The 15,384-nt window shown below is 39.6% G+C and overlaps 1 protein-coding gene across 1 annotated transcript in view; it reads right to left on the bottom strand.

Moving 5' to 3' along the window:
- LOC127427674 (dysbindin-like) overlaps positions 1-12,164 on the bottom strand; it is a 30,239-nt gene extending 18,075 nt beyond the window's left edge. The window contains exon 1 of the mRNA XM_051675398.1: positions 11,867-12,164. Coding sequence (XP_051531358.1) covers positions 11,867-12,086 — 220 coding nt within the window. The 5' untranslated portion in view covers positions 12,087-12,164. The remainder of the gene's footprint in view (positions 1-11,866) is intronic.
- Between the last annotated feature and the right edge of the window lie 3,220 nt (positions 12,165-15,384).

Here is a 15,384-nt window from a genome sequence, read left to right as displayed (position 1 = left end):
AAAACAACATAGAAAGTTGCTAGAAACCATTCAGAACACCTCAAGGCCAATTTATACTTCTGCGTCAAACCTAAGCCATAGGCAACATGTATTTACGTAGCCTGGCGTGCACCCCTCCAAAACTGTAACTGCGCGTCGCGTTAACGCAGTCACTTTGTAACCAGAGACCATGCACCAGAACACACCTGAGCTAGCGTCACAATTTTTCCAAGATTATTTAAAGACGTATGCAATGTATCCACTGATCAGTGATTGTATCACATTGTATTTGGACTTGTTTTATTTTTTCAGGATCTGCTGTTTTTGTATTCTGAAGTTAAATGTGAAACTGTGACAAAAAGACATCTATTTACAACTTATAAACTCTAAAAACTGTTTTCTCAGGGCTTGTACTCTATATATAGGCCAATTTGGTTTGTCAGGGAAACCTTTCTGATCTCTTTGATGTTTTTACAGTATGTTTGCCAGTATGGTGTGAAAAGAATCATATTTGATAAGTTATGAAAATGGAACACTTCTAATTAGTCAATTTTGTGTTTGTCATGCGAATATATTAATTCATTTGATGATTTCTTTTTCAGCACTGAACATAAAAAGTATGCCAAAATATTTATTTATTATTATTTAAGCGACATAAGAGCAAGCATACAGTATTTGCCTATCAGTATCAGCTAAATCCGTAGATTTATCGCTGCAATGCAGGTAACATATAATAAATAATATGTACCTAAATGTCAACATGTTCACATACTTTGAACTTGTTTTAATGATACAATAATTTAATAAATACTTTTGAAATTACATTGCTTACATTGCTTTTGTGTATTTATGAAATGTATAATTAGCATTTTGGCTGTGTACTCGCAGAACGATGCAGATATACCAAACAGAACTAAAAATGCAAACCAACACTTTGGCCACTACGTGGAGCCTATGCCATAGGTTCGATGCAGAGGCATAAATCAGTCTTTAGTAACTGCAAAGCAATCCCCTGGCAACAACTTACAACACTCTACTATTGTGGTGGTGGGTTTTGCAAGGGAAATAAAAAATGTAGTTGCCATTATTTTCATTATAGTGGTATACACACTCTACAAGAAAAAAAACACTGAGCTGGTTTGGCTTTGATTGACAGGCGGGTGGAGATTACAGAAACAGTGCAGTAGGTGATGACAGAGTCAGATTTATCATAAAGTAGTTTGTTACGCTATTGATCAGTCAGTGCTTTCTAATACATCTGATTCAAGGATTGATTAAAAGTGAATGACTCCACCATGAGTTTACTGATTATTGACACGGAGAGTAAACAGCCATCATGAGGATGAGATAACTTGTGTATTTTTCTGTTCCTCACTCAGTCTCATGTCTTATTCTCATCCATCCCCTTTTGAGAAAGACTTGTCAGATCAAAGAAGAAGAAAAGTGGATTGTCCTTGGTGGACTCATGTGTCATCCAACAGCCTAAGCTGGTGTGTCCATAAATGCACAATACTCGCACTGGGCAGAGTGTGTGCAATAAACTTTCTTCCTCTGACTGAAAAGGGAGGGGGAGAGAAAGCCTTGTAGGTTGTCACCTGAAGGAGGTGGATAAAACCTTAGGAATGTAGCATATTTTAGGCTTCAGAATCGCTTTTGAAAAGCCTTGACCAAACTCTAAAAAGGAATCTTCCACTGACAGAGCTTGGATATCTTCCATGCGCTTCATCAGTAGTAATGCAGCCTTTAAAGAGAGAGCGCGCACTTGTACTGTTTCCAGTGGCTCGATTGGAGATCCGTATAGTGCTTTTTGCACCAAGGACATGTCCCACACTGGGACTGTAATGGGGCAAGAAGGTCTGAGATGTCTCACAGCATGTAAAAATGTATTGCTTATCGAAATGCTGTCGACAGGGGCATGGTATGTGGATGCCAGATCTTGCCCTTTGCCTGAGACAGTAAATCTTTCCTCAGCAGAATTTCCCATGGTGGAGCTTCCAGCAATTCCACCAGCTCCGGAAACCAGGGTGCAACCAATAGCACTGTTTTCTGATTCAGTCTGATTTTGCACAGCACTTGTTGTATCAGGCGGATAGGGGGAAATGCATATTTGCGTTTTTCCACTGGCCATTTGTGAGCTAAAGCATCCAAACGGAGCCTGGCTCAGTGAGTGCCACAACTGACAGTGTGTGGTCTCCTGGGAGGCAAACAGATCCACTTGTGCTCTCCCAAATAGCTCCCAGATTCTCAGGACCACCTGAGGATTGAGTTTCCATTCTCCGTGGCAAATGCTCTGATGCAAGAGCAGATCAGCCCCGTAATTCATTAGCCCGGGAATGTGAGTCACCTGACCGAGTTGATGTGTCTCTGACACCAAAGAAGAAGACGGTGCATCAGTTTCAACATTGGATTCGACCAAACTCTTCCTTGTTGGTTTATGTAAGACACCGCTGATATGTTATCCGTCCAGACCAACACGTGATGGTACTGGAGTTCTGGATGAAATACTTTCAGAGATAGAATTACTGGCAATTATTCCAGGCAATTTATATACCATTTCTGCTTTGCACCTGTCCAGGTGCTGAAGGTTGAATGACCATTGCACAGGGCTCCCCAGCCCATGATGGATGCATCCATGGTGAATATTTTGAGTCTGGTCACTTAAACAGTGGTGCATCACCATTAGGTGTAATTTGCTGTGGCGCATGCGTTCCACGGTACTCTCACATTGAAGGGGTCACATGTGCAGTAAGCCCAACAATGTGGCAGCTGCTGAGGTGGCTATCAACCCGATTGCTCTCTGAAATGTTTTCAGAGGAACCATTCTCCCCAGCATGAAGCCTTGCAAGTGGCAGAGAATGGATTGAATGCACGCATCTGTCAGACGTGCTCACTTTGTGACTGAGTCTATCTCCATTCCCAGGAAGGAGATATTCTGAATAGGTGTGAAGAAACTCTTTACTCTGTTAACTCTCAGCCCCAGATGGTAATTCTAGGTAATTCTAGATGCATATGCCCTGCATTTTGATGGGGGCAAGCACTGCATTTGCACATTTCGTGAATGTACGTGGAGCCAAGGACAACCCGAACTGAAGGACCTTGAACTAATATAAGATCCCCTTGAAGGCAAATTTCAAGAACAGCCTGTGTTGAGGGGAAATGTGAACATGAAAGTACACGTCTTTCAGGTCCAGGGACATAAATCAATCATTCTCGTGGATGTGCACAAGAATCTACCTCTGTGTAATCATTCTGAACCAAAAACTTCCTAGAGTCTGATTCAGTTGACGCAAGTCTAAGATTGGCTGCAGGCTGCCGTCTTTCCTCAGAACGAGAATGTATCGGCTATAAAAGCCCCTCTGGACTTCAGTCGGTGGAACGATCTCCACTGCCTGTTTGGCAAGGAGGATCTTCATCTATGAGCGAAGTATCAGCATGTCCCGCACTGCAACAGTGGAGGACTCAATGGTGTTGAAGCGAGGCGGCAGCCACACTGATTGTATAACAGTTCTGTACAGTTTTTAGAACCCATTTGGAAATGCCTGGTAGCACACACAGCCACGAAGATGCCTGGAGCGTGAGAGGGCATAAAATCTTGGTTTCTAACTGAGAACATGTGGGAGCTGTGTCTACAACATGGTTAGTAAAAAGCCCTTTTTTGTGTATAAAATTGCATATGTCGCAACAGCTTCGAGATGCATACATTTAATTTTTTTGTTTGCACATAAATTTGAATCTTTCCCGGCAGTGGTTTTGGGGCCAAGGCAAACAGGAACTGGAGCTCTGGCTTCCTCTTTGCTGGAAGTGCTTATGCTGGCCTGGGAGGTTCTTCCTGCCATGGTGAGGGCCTGGTTGCGACATCTTGCATCTTGGCCATGGGCGCTGTGATCTCACTACTGGTTCAGCGCCACTTGACGGGGCCGAAGGAGTACTGGTTTTGGCAGAACGCGCCCTGATGAAGATCGTGCATGAAACGGCTTTCCAGTGGCTGCAGCACGAGTTGGCAGGAAATGCTTCATTACCTGCGAGTGCTTCTTTGCAGTCTGGAGTTTTTGGGAAAAAACGTGTACCGTGTCTCCAAATAAGCCCATCTGCGACACCGGAGCATCAAGAAGTCTCACCCTGTCTGCCTCGCGCATCTCTGAAAGGTTTAACCAGAGGTGCCACTCGAGTGCCACCATACTGCCCATCGATCTTCTGATGGCCTGGGCATTAATCTTGGTGGTGCGCAGCTTCAGATCATCAGCCAAATGGTACCATGCTTCGCCTTCCGACACTGTACTAGACACCACATCATCGTCCGGAGATGTGCCAAACGAAATTGAACCGGCCATCATAACTGAGGGACAGAGATTTTCATTGGCATACTCCCTGGGCAAAAATGATGCAGATGGAGAGCAGGAAGCCCGCAAAGCTTGCGCCAGTGGGAGACCTTTCTCTATTCTCCTTGCTCAATGTCTAAGCTTCGCGTAATGCCTGCCTGTGTTCCATCCGAAGCCACATCTCCGGATGCTGCAGGAGGCTGTAGATGTGGTGCCATAGAATGTAGCATCTTGATGATCATGCACTCACAGTGAATACATTGGGCATCCACAAACAGATTCTGCTCCAGCGTGGGCACTGCCCAGGCATAACAGACAGTGATCGAGCCCATCTTGTGGTGGAATGTGTCTATCGGATGGGATACACTTGCAATATTCAATCCTTAAAAGGACGTATGTATCACAAGCATTTAATCTTTTAGTTTTGTTGTTGTTCAAAAGAACACGCACACAAAACAGTAATAACTGCAAGATACACTTTGCCGGGCACCCAGGGAACAGAACGTATTCTGCTGAAACCTGTAGGTGAAAAACTCACACTGCAAGACAGGAGGGAAGATGTCTCTGTCCGCTGAACTCTGTGCACAACTCTGAACAAAGGGCGTGATCCACAGAGAGAGATCATTCTCGACTCTAAAGGAGAAGTCCTGTAGAGGCTGTCATCCGATCCACCTTATATATGCTCACTGAGCATGGAAGGCGGGACTTTGAAAGACATCTGCCAATGAAATTGGCATGATGGAAAACCCTTCAGAGAGGTCGGGGCTCTCAGGAGCGACCCCTAGCGTCAACTCTGATGTAACATTGAGCGACTGACTTGAAAGTGCCATCCCAGATGTGTATGACTTTCTTTCTTCAGCAGAACACAAATTATGATTTTTAGAAGAATATTTCAGCTTTGTAGGTCCATACAATGCAAGAAAATGGGTGCCAACATTTTAACGCTCCATAAAGCACATAAAAGGCATCAAAGTAATCCATACAACTCCAGTGTTTTAATCCATATCTTCAGAAATTATATGATAGGTGTGGGCAGTGTTGTAGTACTCGAGACCAGACTCTGTCTCGAGTCTGAGTCCAAGACCATATTTCATGGTCTTGGTCTTCTCATGGACTTGTGAGCATTTATACTGAATGACACAACAATACAGTCTTCAACATATTTGAATATATTAACCTAAAATTTGAATATATTAACTACACAAAACAAATGTTTTATTTTTTTACAATAAATTAACATAAAAAACAAAACAATAAATAACTACTGTATACGAATAAAAAAATAAATGACTATAAATAACAATAAAAAAAAAAAACTATATACAACGGGACACGATTGCATAACGTTAGCTAACTAATTGTTGCATTTTAATGCATGACAACGAACAAACATCATCTAGCCAGGTAGCTGATCTGGCTGCGTTTCTCCTTCTCTTCCTTTTTCTTTTTCCGCTCCTGATTTGTAGGTGAGCTTCATGATGAATCTTATGTCCAGCTTTTAGTATATTTTAAACTAAAATAAAAAAAGACCTTGCTCAAGATACCTAAGCAGCTGCTCACAACACTTATAGCTAGAAATGACACTGCATATAGGCACTTTGCACCTTTAATTAAATTTTTTTTCACTAACATGTTGTTAACACTGACATTTTGTTAAAACTGATGTGTCGTAATGAGGCACGTGCAGAGGAAGTAGCCCAAGGGGCTCGAGACCCTGCCCTTTGGCTAAGGTGCCCCTCAAATGCCACACAAAATGAAAACTTGCACACCCAAATTAAATTAGCTTAATAATAGTATTTAGTAAAAAAATAGGCAATATTTGAAATGACTGCCCCTCAAAAATGTTTAGAGCCCCTGCCCCTCAAAATGCCTGAGCACGTCCATGATCATAATTGTAATTCAGTTGTGTCTACTTAACCTAGGATGTGGCATTTATTTAATTTTTATTCTCGACTGGTAAAATTGTTTAACCCAACATAAGCGCAAATAAATGAGGTATATTTGATGTACTCTATTAGCCTAGAGTCAATAGTTGTTTAAACTATACATTTAATACATTCATAAATAATCTTGTCTCAGACTCTGCCTTTTCTGGTCTCGGTCTCGACTCAGACTCAGCCCTCTCTAGTCTTGATCTTGACTCGAAGACGACCTACTCTGGTCTCGGACTGGAATTGGACTCGGATGAGTTGGACTCAACAACTCTGGGTGTGGGTAAGAAACAGATCAATATTTAAGTGCTTTTTTGCTAGAAATTCTTCTCCCTACCCAGTAGGGGCGATATGCACGAAGAATGTGAATCACCAAAAACACAAGAAGAAGAATGTGAAAGTTAAAGTGGAGATTGACTGAGCATGTAGGAGAAATTATAGTAAAAATTAAAAAAACCCACACCTATCATATCGCTTCTGAAGACATTGATTTAACCACTGATGTATTATGGATTATGTATAAGCTGACTTTTGTGATTTTTGGTGCTTAAAACTTTTGGCACCCATTCACTTGCATTGTATGGACCTACAGAGTTGAGAAATTCTTCTAAAAATCTTAATTTGAGTTCAGCAGATGAAAGAAAGTCATATACATCTGGGATGGCATAAGGGGTAAACAATTTCTTTAAGTGTTAAACTTTTTATTTAACAAAACGTACTGAATGCACCTTTAATTCAAATTCCTATTCATGAATTAAAAGGAAGCTAATTCTAAAATTCAAAATTTTGCCTATCCCTGAAATTCAAAAAATTTGTACTGCCTAAAACCAGCCCTACCATGTCCCTCTAAGGACAGTTTGAAAACAGGACACAGGAAATTGACTTTCCAGATGAGTAACTTAAAAGTTTGTTTGCAAACTATCTGAGACTGAAAAAGCAGATGATGCATTCTGTCATTGAAGAATTACAAAAAAATTGGTTCTCATGAACCAATTTATTTTCCCCAACTTTGACAAGAAGTGTAGTGAGTCTGCACCAGCAATGACCATACTGGCGGTTTTGAAGAGAATGTGGATTTTCAAACCCATAAACCAAAAATAATGAAGACTCTGGATGAGGGATGTGGTATTCAGCTGTAATCACAAGCTTTTGAGACACTTGCCTCACTCTTCGACCTCAGAATCAAAGAGGGGACTTTTTTCTAGAAAGAGAAAGATTGTACATTGTATACATTGTCCTGGATATACTGTATGTGTATAATATTAATATATAAATAATTTTATTGAATAAATTTGACACCGTATTAACACTGATGAAATGCACAGCAATGTATTATACCTGTGTCATTCTAGTAAATCAGCCGAGCTTAGGCATGCATGACAACAGTCTGTTATCATATCTGCCAACTCCTTGGGTCATCAGAGTTATGTAACACTCAGTCTCAAGCACAATGTGATGATGTCACAGGTCAGTTATAAAAGATGTCATGTCATAGCAATGTTATGATTTGTCAGGTCAGTTGTAACTGCTGCTGTTAATCAGTGCCAGCCTGATTTTCTGATCTCTGACCTGCTGTGCTTTCACACACCCAGCAAGATACACACAGAATGACGCACAGTGCTGTCTGTTTGCAGTATGATCACATTGTTTTAGTCTCATGGCATCATCTGGGTAATCAAGTGAAAAGTAAAAAAGGGAATTGCTTAAAACTGACTTACAAAACAATCATTCTCTTCCTCCTTTAAAAAGTAAAAAATAATTTCTCATCCTCTGTCCCCTTTCTATTTATAAAATGGCAAAAAGCCCATATGAGCTTCAGTGATTTAAGCTAGCCCTGTTGGAACTATGAGGTGAGGATGTTTTAGGGATCACAGTGACTCTTTATTCACAGTTTTCCTTAGCAACCACTGGGCACCGCCATGATGATTCTAATTGCCTGTTTTGTATTTCTGGTCTCGAGACGCCAAGTAAAAACTGCCAAAATGAGCGATCCAGAGGAGAACAACAACGATTTAAGTGTTGCTTAATGTAAAAATTAATTTCAGGCTCAGTTGTTGGCTGTCATAACAATATATGCCGATTCGAGTGAAAACACTGGAGACCGGAAACTGAAAACAGTCGAATCGTGGAACGCTTCCGCGTTCAGGAAAAAGGTGGATATTCTATTTTCATGGTGTCATGGTAACAGTAAAACACAACAGAAGAATCAGTGATGTGTTTATAGTTTGTTATTTTATGTGTTTTGTTGCACTGAAAAGGTGTACATAAAAAATGTGCTTCATGTAATAACATTAACTTAATTAACTGGTTTTATTCAAGTCATAAATATTATTTACCATCACTGAATCAGCTACATTAGGTTACACCAACAAAACAAATTTTGATGGTTAGAAATAACTCCTTAAATGGATAGTTCACCCAAAAATGAAAATTCTCTCATCATTTACTCACCCTCATGCCATCCCAGATGTGTATTACTTTCTTTCTTCAGCAGAACACAAATAAAGATTTTTAGAACAATTTCTCAGCTCTGTAGGTCCATACAGTACAAGTAAATGGGCGGCAAAATTTTGAAGCTCCAAAATCCACATAAGGGCAATGTAATAGTACTCTAGATGACTCTGGTGGTTAAATCCATATATTCAGAAATAGGTGTGGGTGACAAAAAGATCAATATTAAAAAACATTTTTTACTATAAATTCTCATCCCTGCTCAGTCAATCTCCACTTCACTTTCCCATTTTTCTTCTTGTGTTTTTGGTGATTCACATTCTTCGTGCATCTCGCCCCCTTCTCGGCAGGGTGAGGAATTTCAAAATTTTGGCACCCATTCACTTGCATTGTGAGGACCTACAGAGCTGAAATATTTTTTTCAAAGAAATCTTAATTTCTGTCCTGTAGAAGAAAGAAAGTCATACACACCTGGGATGCCAGGAGGGAAAGTAAATCATGAGAGAATTTTTCTTTTTGGGTGAACTATCCCTTTAAGGTAATAATTGCAGGTTACCATTTCTTTCAAATGTGGGCTGTAGCTACTGTTTGGATAATGCTTACTGAATATATCTTTATTGCCGTTCCGCACTGCACAAGCACATTTGTCTGGTGTAGAACAATTAAATTCAACATAATGTACATAATGTGTTGTATTATTGAGTCAAACAGGACATTCAGCGAGAAAAAATTAGATCATGAAAAGTGTCTATATGACATGTGGTTGGAGGGTAGGTCTCGGAAAATAAGCGGGCTTGGTGATGTCAGCCAAAAAGAAAATTATTTTATTCAGAACAACATGCACAGTAAGGAACATGTATTAAGAAAGGAAATAGGGTTCAATTGGATTTCATGTTGACATGTGTTTATAGATGATTTCATCTATACATGTCTGTCCTTTCCTCAGCAGGCTGAATTATTAATAGTGGGAGTGTTTAAATATGCGCCTGTGTCTGTGTGTGCGAGCCAGAGCGTGTGGGTATGCATGTCTTGGAAATAAAGACAGAGCAAAACTCAGCTGCAGCCCAAGCTCCCCTCCTAGAGCCCTTTAATTCAGCATCATTTATAAGGCGACCCCTAATTCAGCTGTTTTATTTTCAGAGACACTAAATATCCCAGGAATGTACTGTATGTGCCACAGAGAACAATATGAGTGGAACAAACAGAGGGCCATTTCTAACAGATTCAACAGAATGAATGACATAATATTCAGTCATAAGGAAAGTATGAGACAGGAAGTAGGGAAGTAGATAGTGAGTCTGTGCTACCCACCAAAGGGAGGGATCATATTTGGAATGTTATCTTTGTCTCAGATATCATTCATTACTTCTCTGCTATCCACACAACAATGACTAGCTCTTAAAGTTCCCCTTAGCTTCAAACTAATTTCTCCCCCCTTTCTGTGCCGTCTTCTAAAGCATGCTGTCTTGAGTAGATGTGTATATATATATATATATATATATATATATATATATATATATATATATATATATATATATATATATCAATCCAGAATTCAATCTCTATCAGAGAATTTTAGCTTTTCAGTTTAAAAAGAAACCCCGCTTCACAATATATACATTTAAAGGTTTGGTAACACCGTACAATAAGGTTCCATATTTTAACATTATTTACATTAGTTAATATAAACTAACAATGAACAATACGTTTACAGCATTTATTAATATTGGTAAAAGTTCATTTCAACATATATACATTTTTTAAATCAAAAGTTGTATTTGTTAATATTAGTTAATGCACTATGAACTAACATGAACTAAAAATGAACAATTGTATTTTTGTAAATTAACATTAACAAAGATTAATAAATGCTGTAAAAATACATTGTTCATTGTTAGTTCAGGATACCTTATGCATTAACTAATGCTAACAAATGGAACCTTTTTGTAAAGTGTTACCAAATGTTATCTTTATTAGTTAATTACCATTAACGTACCATACTTGCACACTCAAAGCTATGTAGGTGAATTTCACAAAAAAATGTCCAGGTCAGATTTCATCCCAAAATCGATTGAGATTGTGTTAAATAGACATCATTTTGTCCAGTCGCAAACCATTATTTCATTTTACCATGTGGCCTCTTGACCAAATTCCCATTTCCATAATTGTGAGTCATGCAGGCCAAGACACTTAGCAACATTTTCGGAACAATTACCATTCCTGTGGATAAGGGTCATTCCACAGGACCTGAATGACAACACCATAAACATCTTCAGTGCAAATCCCATGGGACAGACACAGTCTTCTTTACATTTTGCTCATAATGTGTATAGTGGGACAAATATTCTCTCTAATTTACAGTCTCACCCTCCAAAGGGGATTCAGTGAGGGAAAGGGGATTGTACCCAAAGTCCATCTGCTAAAAATTGCAGAAAAATCTCATTTAGAGGGATTTCAGTCAGGTTACACACAATCTAGAATCTAGTACATCTTTAAACTCTAAGCTTTGGGACACTGGTATGTGCTTTTTTCAAGACAATCTTCAAATGTCTTGTCAAAACAATGAATGAATGCCCCCCAGATCTAGAAATTCTATATGACAGTGTTTCAAAATATAATTTTATCATATATATATATATATATATATGATCATAGTTCTATAAGTTCAGCTTATTTTCTTGTATATATATATATACACAAGAAAATAAGCTGAACTTATAGAACTATGATCATAAATTAGAGACCTGCTGTCTACACAGTGTAAACTATGATAGTCTAAAACAAAACAGAGCCTCAGATGGTTTTAGGTAATCTTTCCATGTTCAGCCAAAGATTTGTCCAAATAAGGAAGGCATTTTTAATGGTGGAAGTAGTTTGGGAAGTCCAAAATACAAATAACTGTATCTTCTTTCCTAGACAATAACAGTAGAAATGTTAAATAGCTTTTTGTAATCATGACATTTAGGACATTTACAGAAACTGACTTTCAAAAATAAACCTACCCCTAGAAATATTGACTGGAGTAATAAGTGTGAAACCTTGCCCCCGGTCTCCTTTAAACTTGCACACACGTTGATTAGTGACAACTAGTAACCTGTCATGCTTGTTGTCAGGCAGAGTTGAAGAAGAATCAGTGCTATATGAACAGTACAATTTGCTTGTGACAGAATGAGGTGAAATACTCACATGGCAGGCGTTTGTTGTGGAAGTTTGTTCCTTTTGAACTCATTACTCCAGAGTGAGTTGCACAGCTGGACATGAAGCAGTAAGAACTCAGTTCTGTAACAGTACCCTCAGTCAGACTCCCGTCCCAGAGAAAGACTGGACTCTGACATATCTCTCTGTAGCTCTCTCTCACTCCTGCTCTCTCTCCCTCTGTGACCTTTGACTGTAGAGTCTCAGTCATGCACTTCTTCTGCAGCAGTGCCAGTGGTCGTGTCTCCCTGACAGTGTGTGTGCTGCTAAGACTCAGGATTCAGGACTAGGGCAAATGGATCATACCAAGTCAACCCTCGTGGGGGGAGGGGTTACAGGAGGGAGGGGTTATGTAACGAGTGAGGATGTGCTAAGAAAACCAAAGCCTACTCTGTCTCACGCTCAATTTGACTTACAGTATATGTTCATTTAGAAAGACAGTATATACCCTTTGCTAAGCCCTGCCTTAAAGGGGTCATGACATGAGGAATCAAATTTTCCTTGATCTTTTGACATATAAGAGGTCATTGTGCTATAAATACATACTGTAAGTTTTAGAACTGAAAACTTCCTCCTTAATAGAAAAATAGCATTTATTAAACCAGGCAGTAGAAATGGGCAGTTTGGAATTTGTGGAACTTGTGACATCACAAGGACCAAATACATCTGCATATGACTGTCTCTACAGCAAGACATCAATGCCTATTTTTCATCTTTGCACCCTTGGCCCCACCCACTGGTTTTTACAGTCAGTAACAGATGAAGAGGAGAGAAGGCCTTTCATGGGAGATTTATCTACAGCAAAGGGGACTTACACAGGACATCTTCATGTGCTTATCTGGAATTAAATGTTTTTCTACACTAGATAAACGGCTTTGACCGTTATCATGCATCTTGCACCGCCTTTTAAAGATGCAATATCAAGTTCGAAATCTATATAGGAGACACCGTTTCATTCAGCTGCGCTGTTTCCTGTAGTTTTGAAGGCCCCCTGGAACATTTTTGCACCCATCTGTGCTATTTTTATTGTTAGTCTTTTGTCAGCATGCACTATATGGACATCTTTGATTGTTTTGGTGTGTTTCCGGTGAAGTGCGCCACGTTTTAAGAGCAGTACAATTGCAACTTTTTAAAATGCATCTCAGTCATCTGCCACTGAAGAAACATAAGTCGCTCTGTGTATAAACAAACACAGAAGATGTGAGATGTGAAGACCAGAATCTCTGCTTTGGCCTGTTGAAGCTGGTTGAAGCATCCAACATCACCATGGACTGTATTACATTTGCGTATTCAGAAAATTTCAGCGTGGATTGTATGTTTTTGGCTCGTATCAGAGAGGATTGCTTGTGAACCAGTCACGATATGATTCAAGCTTTGCAAAGGAACTGAAAGACGTGGGAGTTAAACAATACCAGACCCGTGAGTAAACAGTTTCATTCACGAATGTTTCAAATATCATGACTGTTTGATATTTGCTGTGCTTGAGTGAACATTTTGATACATTCATATGTTGGCAGTATGTTATGTGTTAACCCTAAAATGTAGTTTTATAAATTATAATGTAATGTTTCTTCATTTTCTTTCAACTGAGTTTAAAATATGGCTGTATTTGAGGGACTGCACGAAGTTAACCAATCAGAACAGTGGGCGTTTACATTGAAGTCTTAAAGGACCAGATAGCTTTAAACCAAGCTTTCAGACAGAGGGCCAGAGACAGGGTGGAAAAATATAATATATTATTAAATTATGACTGTTTTGGTGCAAAAAAAAAAAAAAAAATGATATTATAAGTGGACCTCAGGGAAGATAATAAAATTATTTAAAAAAAAGAGTATGTCATGACCCCTTTAAAAGCACTTCTGATCAATCCTGTCTCAGCAGTTGTTGCCCGGCTGCCATTACTCTGACATGTGTTTGCTATTTTCCAATGAGATCCTATTGAAGTAATATGTGTTTGAGTACTTTTAAGCAGGATTTTATCAAAACAATGTAAAATACGTTGTTGCCGGATCATTTGTGATAGTGACTCGAGTTACCCAGAGAGGATACACACAGTGTATTTCTTTCATTTTCATAAAACAGTCTTTAAATAAATCTGGAGAAGAGCATGCTATGGATTAAACTGTCAGCCCTCATTCCCAAATGAACATAAAAAATCTGCAAGGATTGCTCCAAGGTAAAGACATGTGTTTATAGATAAAGTCAATGTGAAATAAAAAAAGCGAATAACTGATCGTTAAGTCATTTATGTATTGATTCAAGTCATAGTAAAAACCATAGTAACAGTTCACAGCATCAAAATGAGTGTGTTATGAGACGTTATAAACAGCTCTGTTCACTTACGCCAATGTTATTAGATGTGTAATCGGATCATCATGATGGCGCCGTGGATGGCTGCCTCGGTGTGGAGCTCCTCAGTTCTTTTGTTGTTTTTGTTTGTTTGTCCTGTGTTTAGTAATCTTTTTCTAGTCAGTTTTAACAGAGATGAACTGCTGAACATTCGACAGCATGTACCAGACAATCTTTTCCCGGTTTTTCGAATATTCAGACGTTTTGCTAGACATTTTAGTTGGAGGCGCAGCTCTGCTGTTCAAGAGATGCAGGCGAGGGAGACGAGCTGGTGCGCTGGTCAAACTCCGTTGGCACGGATTTCGAACAGCGCTGCCAAGTATTCACTTAGCGAATCTCTGCTCTCTTCCTATCAAAGCGGACGAACTACATCTTCTCACCTGCACAAACAAGGACTTTTCAACCTCTGCTGCCTTGTGCTTCACAGAAACCTGGCTGAGTGAAGCCATTCCGGACTGCGCATTACATCTGCCGGGCTTCCAGCTGTTCAGAGCAGATCGCATCACGGAGTTAATGGGGAAAATGAGAGGTGGTGGAACATGCTTTTATATCAATGAAAGTTGGTGTACAGATGTAACAACGTTAAAGAGAATGTGCTGTCCTAATTTGGAAGCGCTCTTTATTAACTGTAAGCCTTTCTACTCACCGCGGCAGTTTTCCTCGTTTATTCTGGTGAGTGTGTATATCGCGCCAAACGCGTGTTTGAATGCGGGGCTGCAACAGCTGGCTGATCAAATCACAGACACGGAACAACAATACCCAGACTCAGTTATTATTATTCTTGGGGATTTTAACAAAGCAAATCTCACATGTGAACTGCCCAAATACAAGCAGCACATCACATGCCCCACCAGAGACAGGAACATACTGGATCACTGTTACACAACAATAAAGGATGCATATCGCTCTGTCCCTAGAGCAGCTTTGGGACTCTCTTATCACTCTCTGGTTCATCTTCTTCCAACATACAGGCAGAAATTAAAATCAACCAAGCCAGTAGTAAGGACTGTAAAGAGATGGACCAATGAATCAGAGCAGGAACTACAAGCCTGCTTCGATTGCATGGATTGGAGTGTTTTTGAGGTTGCAGCCACAGACCTGGACGAGCTCACAAATACTGTTACATCATATATCAGTTTCTGTGAGGATATGTGCATTCC

The sequence above is a fragment of the Myxocyprinus asiaticus genome, chromosome 37, assembly GCF_019703515.2.
Source record: "Myxocyprinus asiaticus isolate MX2 ecotype Aquarium Trade chromosome 37, UBuf_Myxa_2, whole genome shotgun sequence".
In the NCBI taxonomy this organism is placed as follows: domain Eukaryota; kingdom Metazoa; phylum Chordata; class Actinopteri; order Cypriniformes; family Catostomidae; genus Myxocyprinus; species Myxocyprinus asiaticus.
Note: the sequence above shows the minus strand (reverse complement) of the source record. Positions and strands in the feature narration are given on the sequence as shown.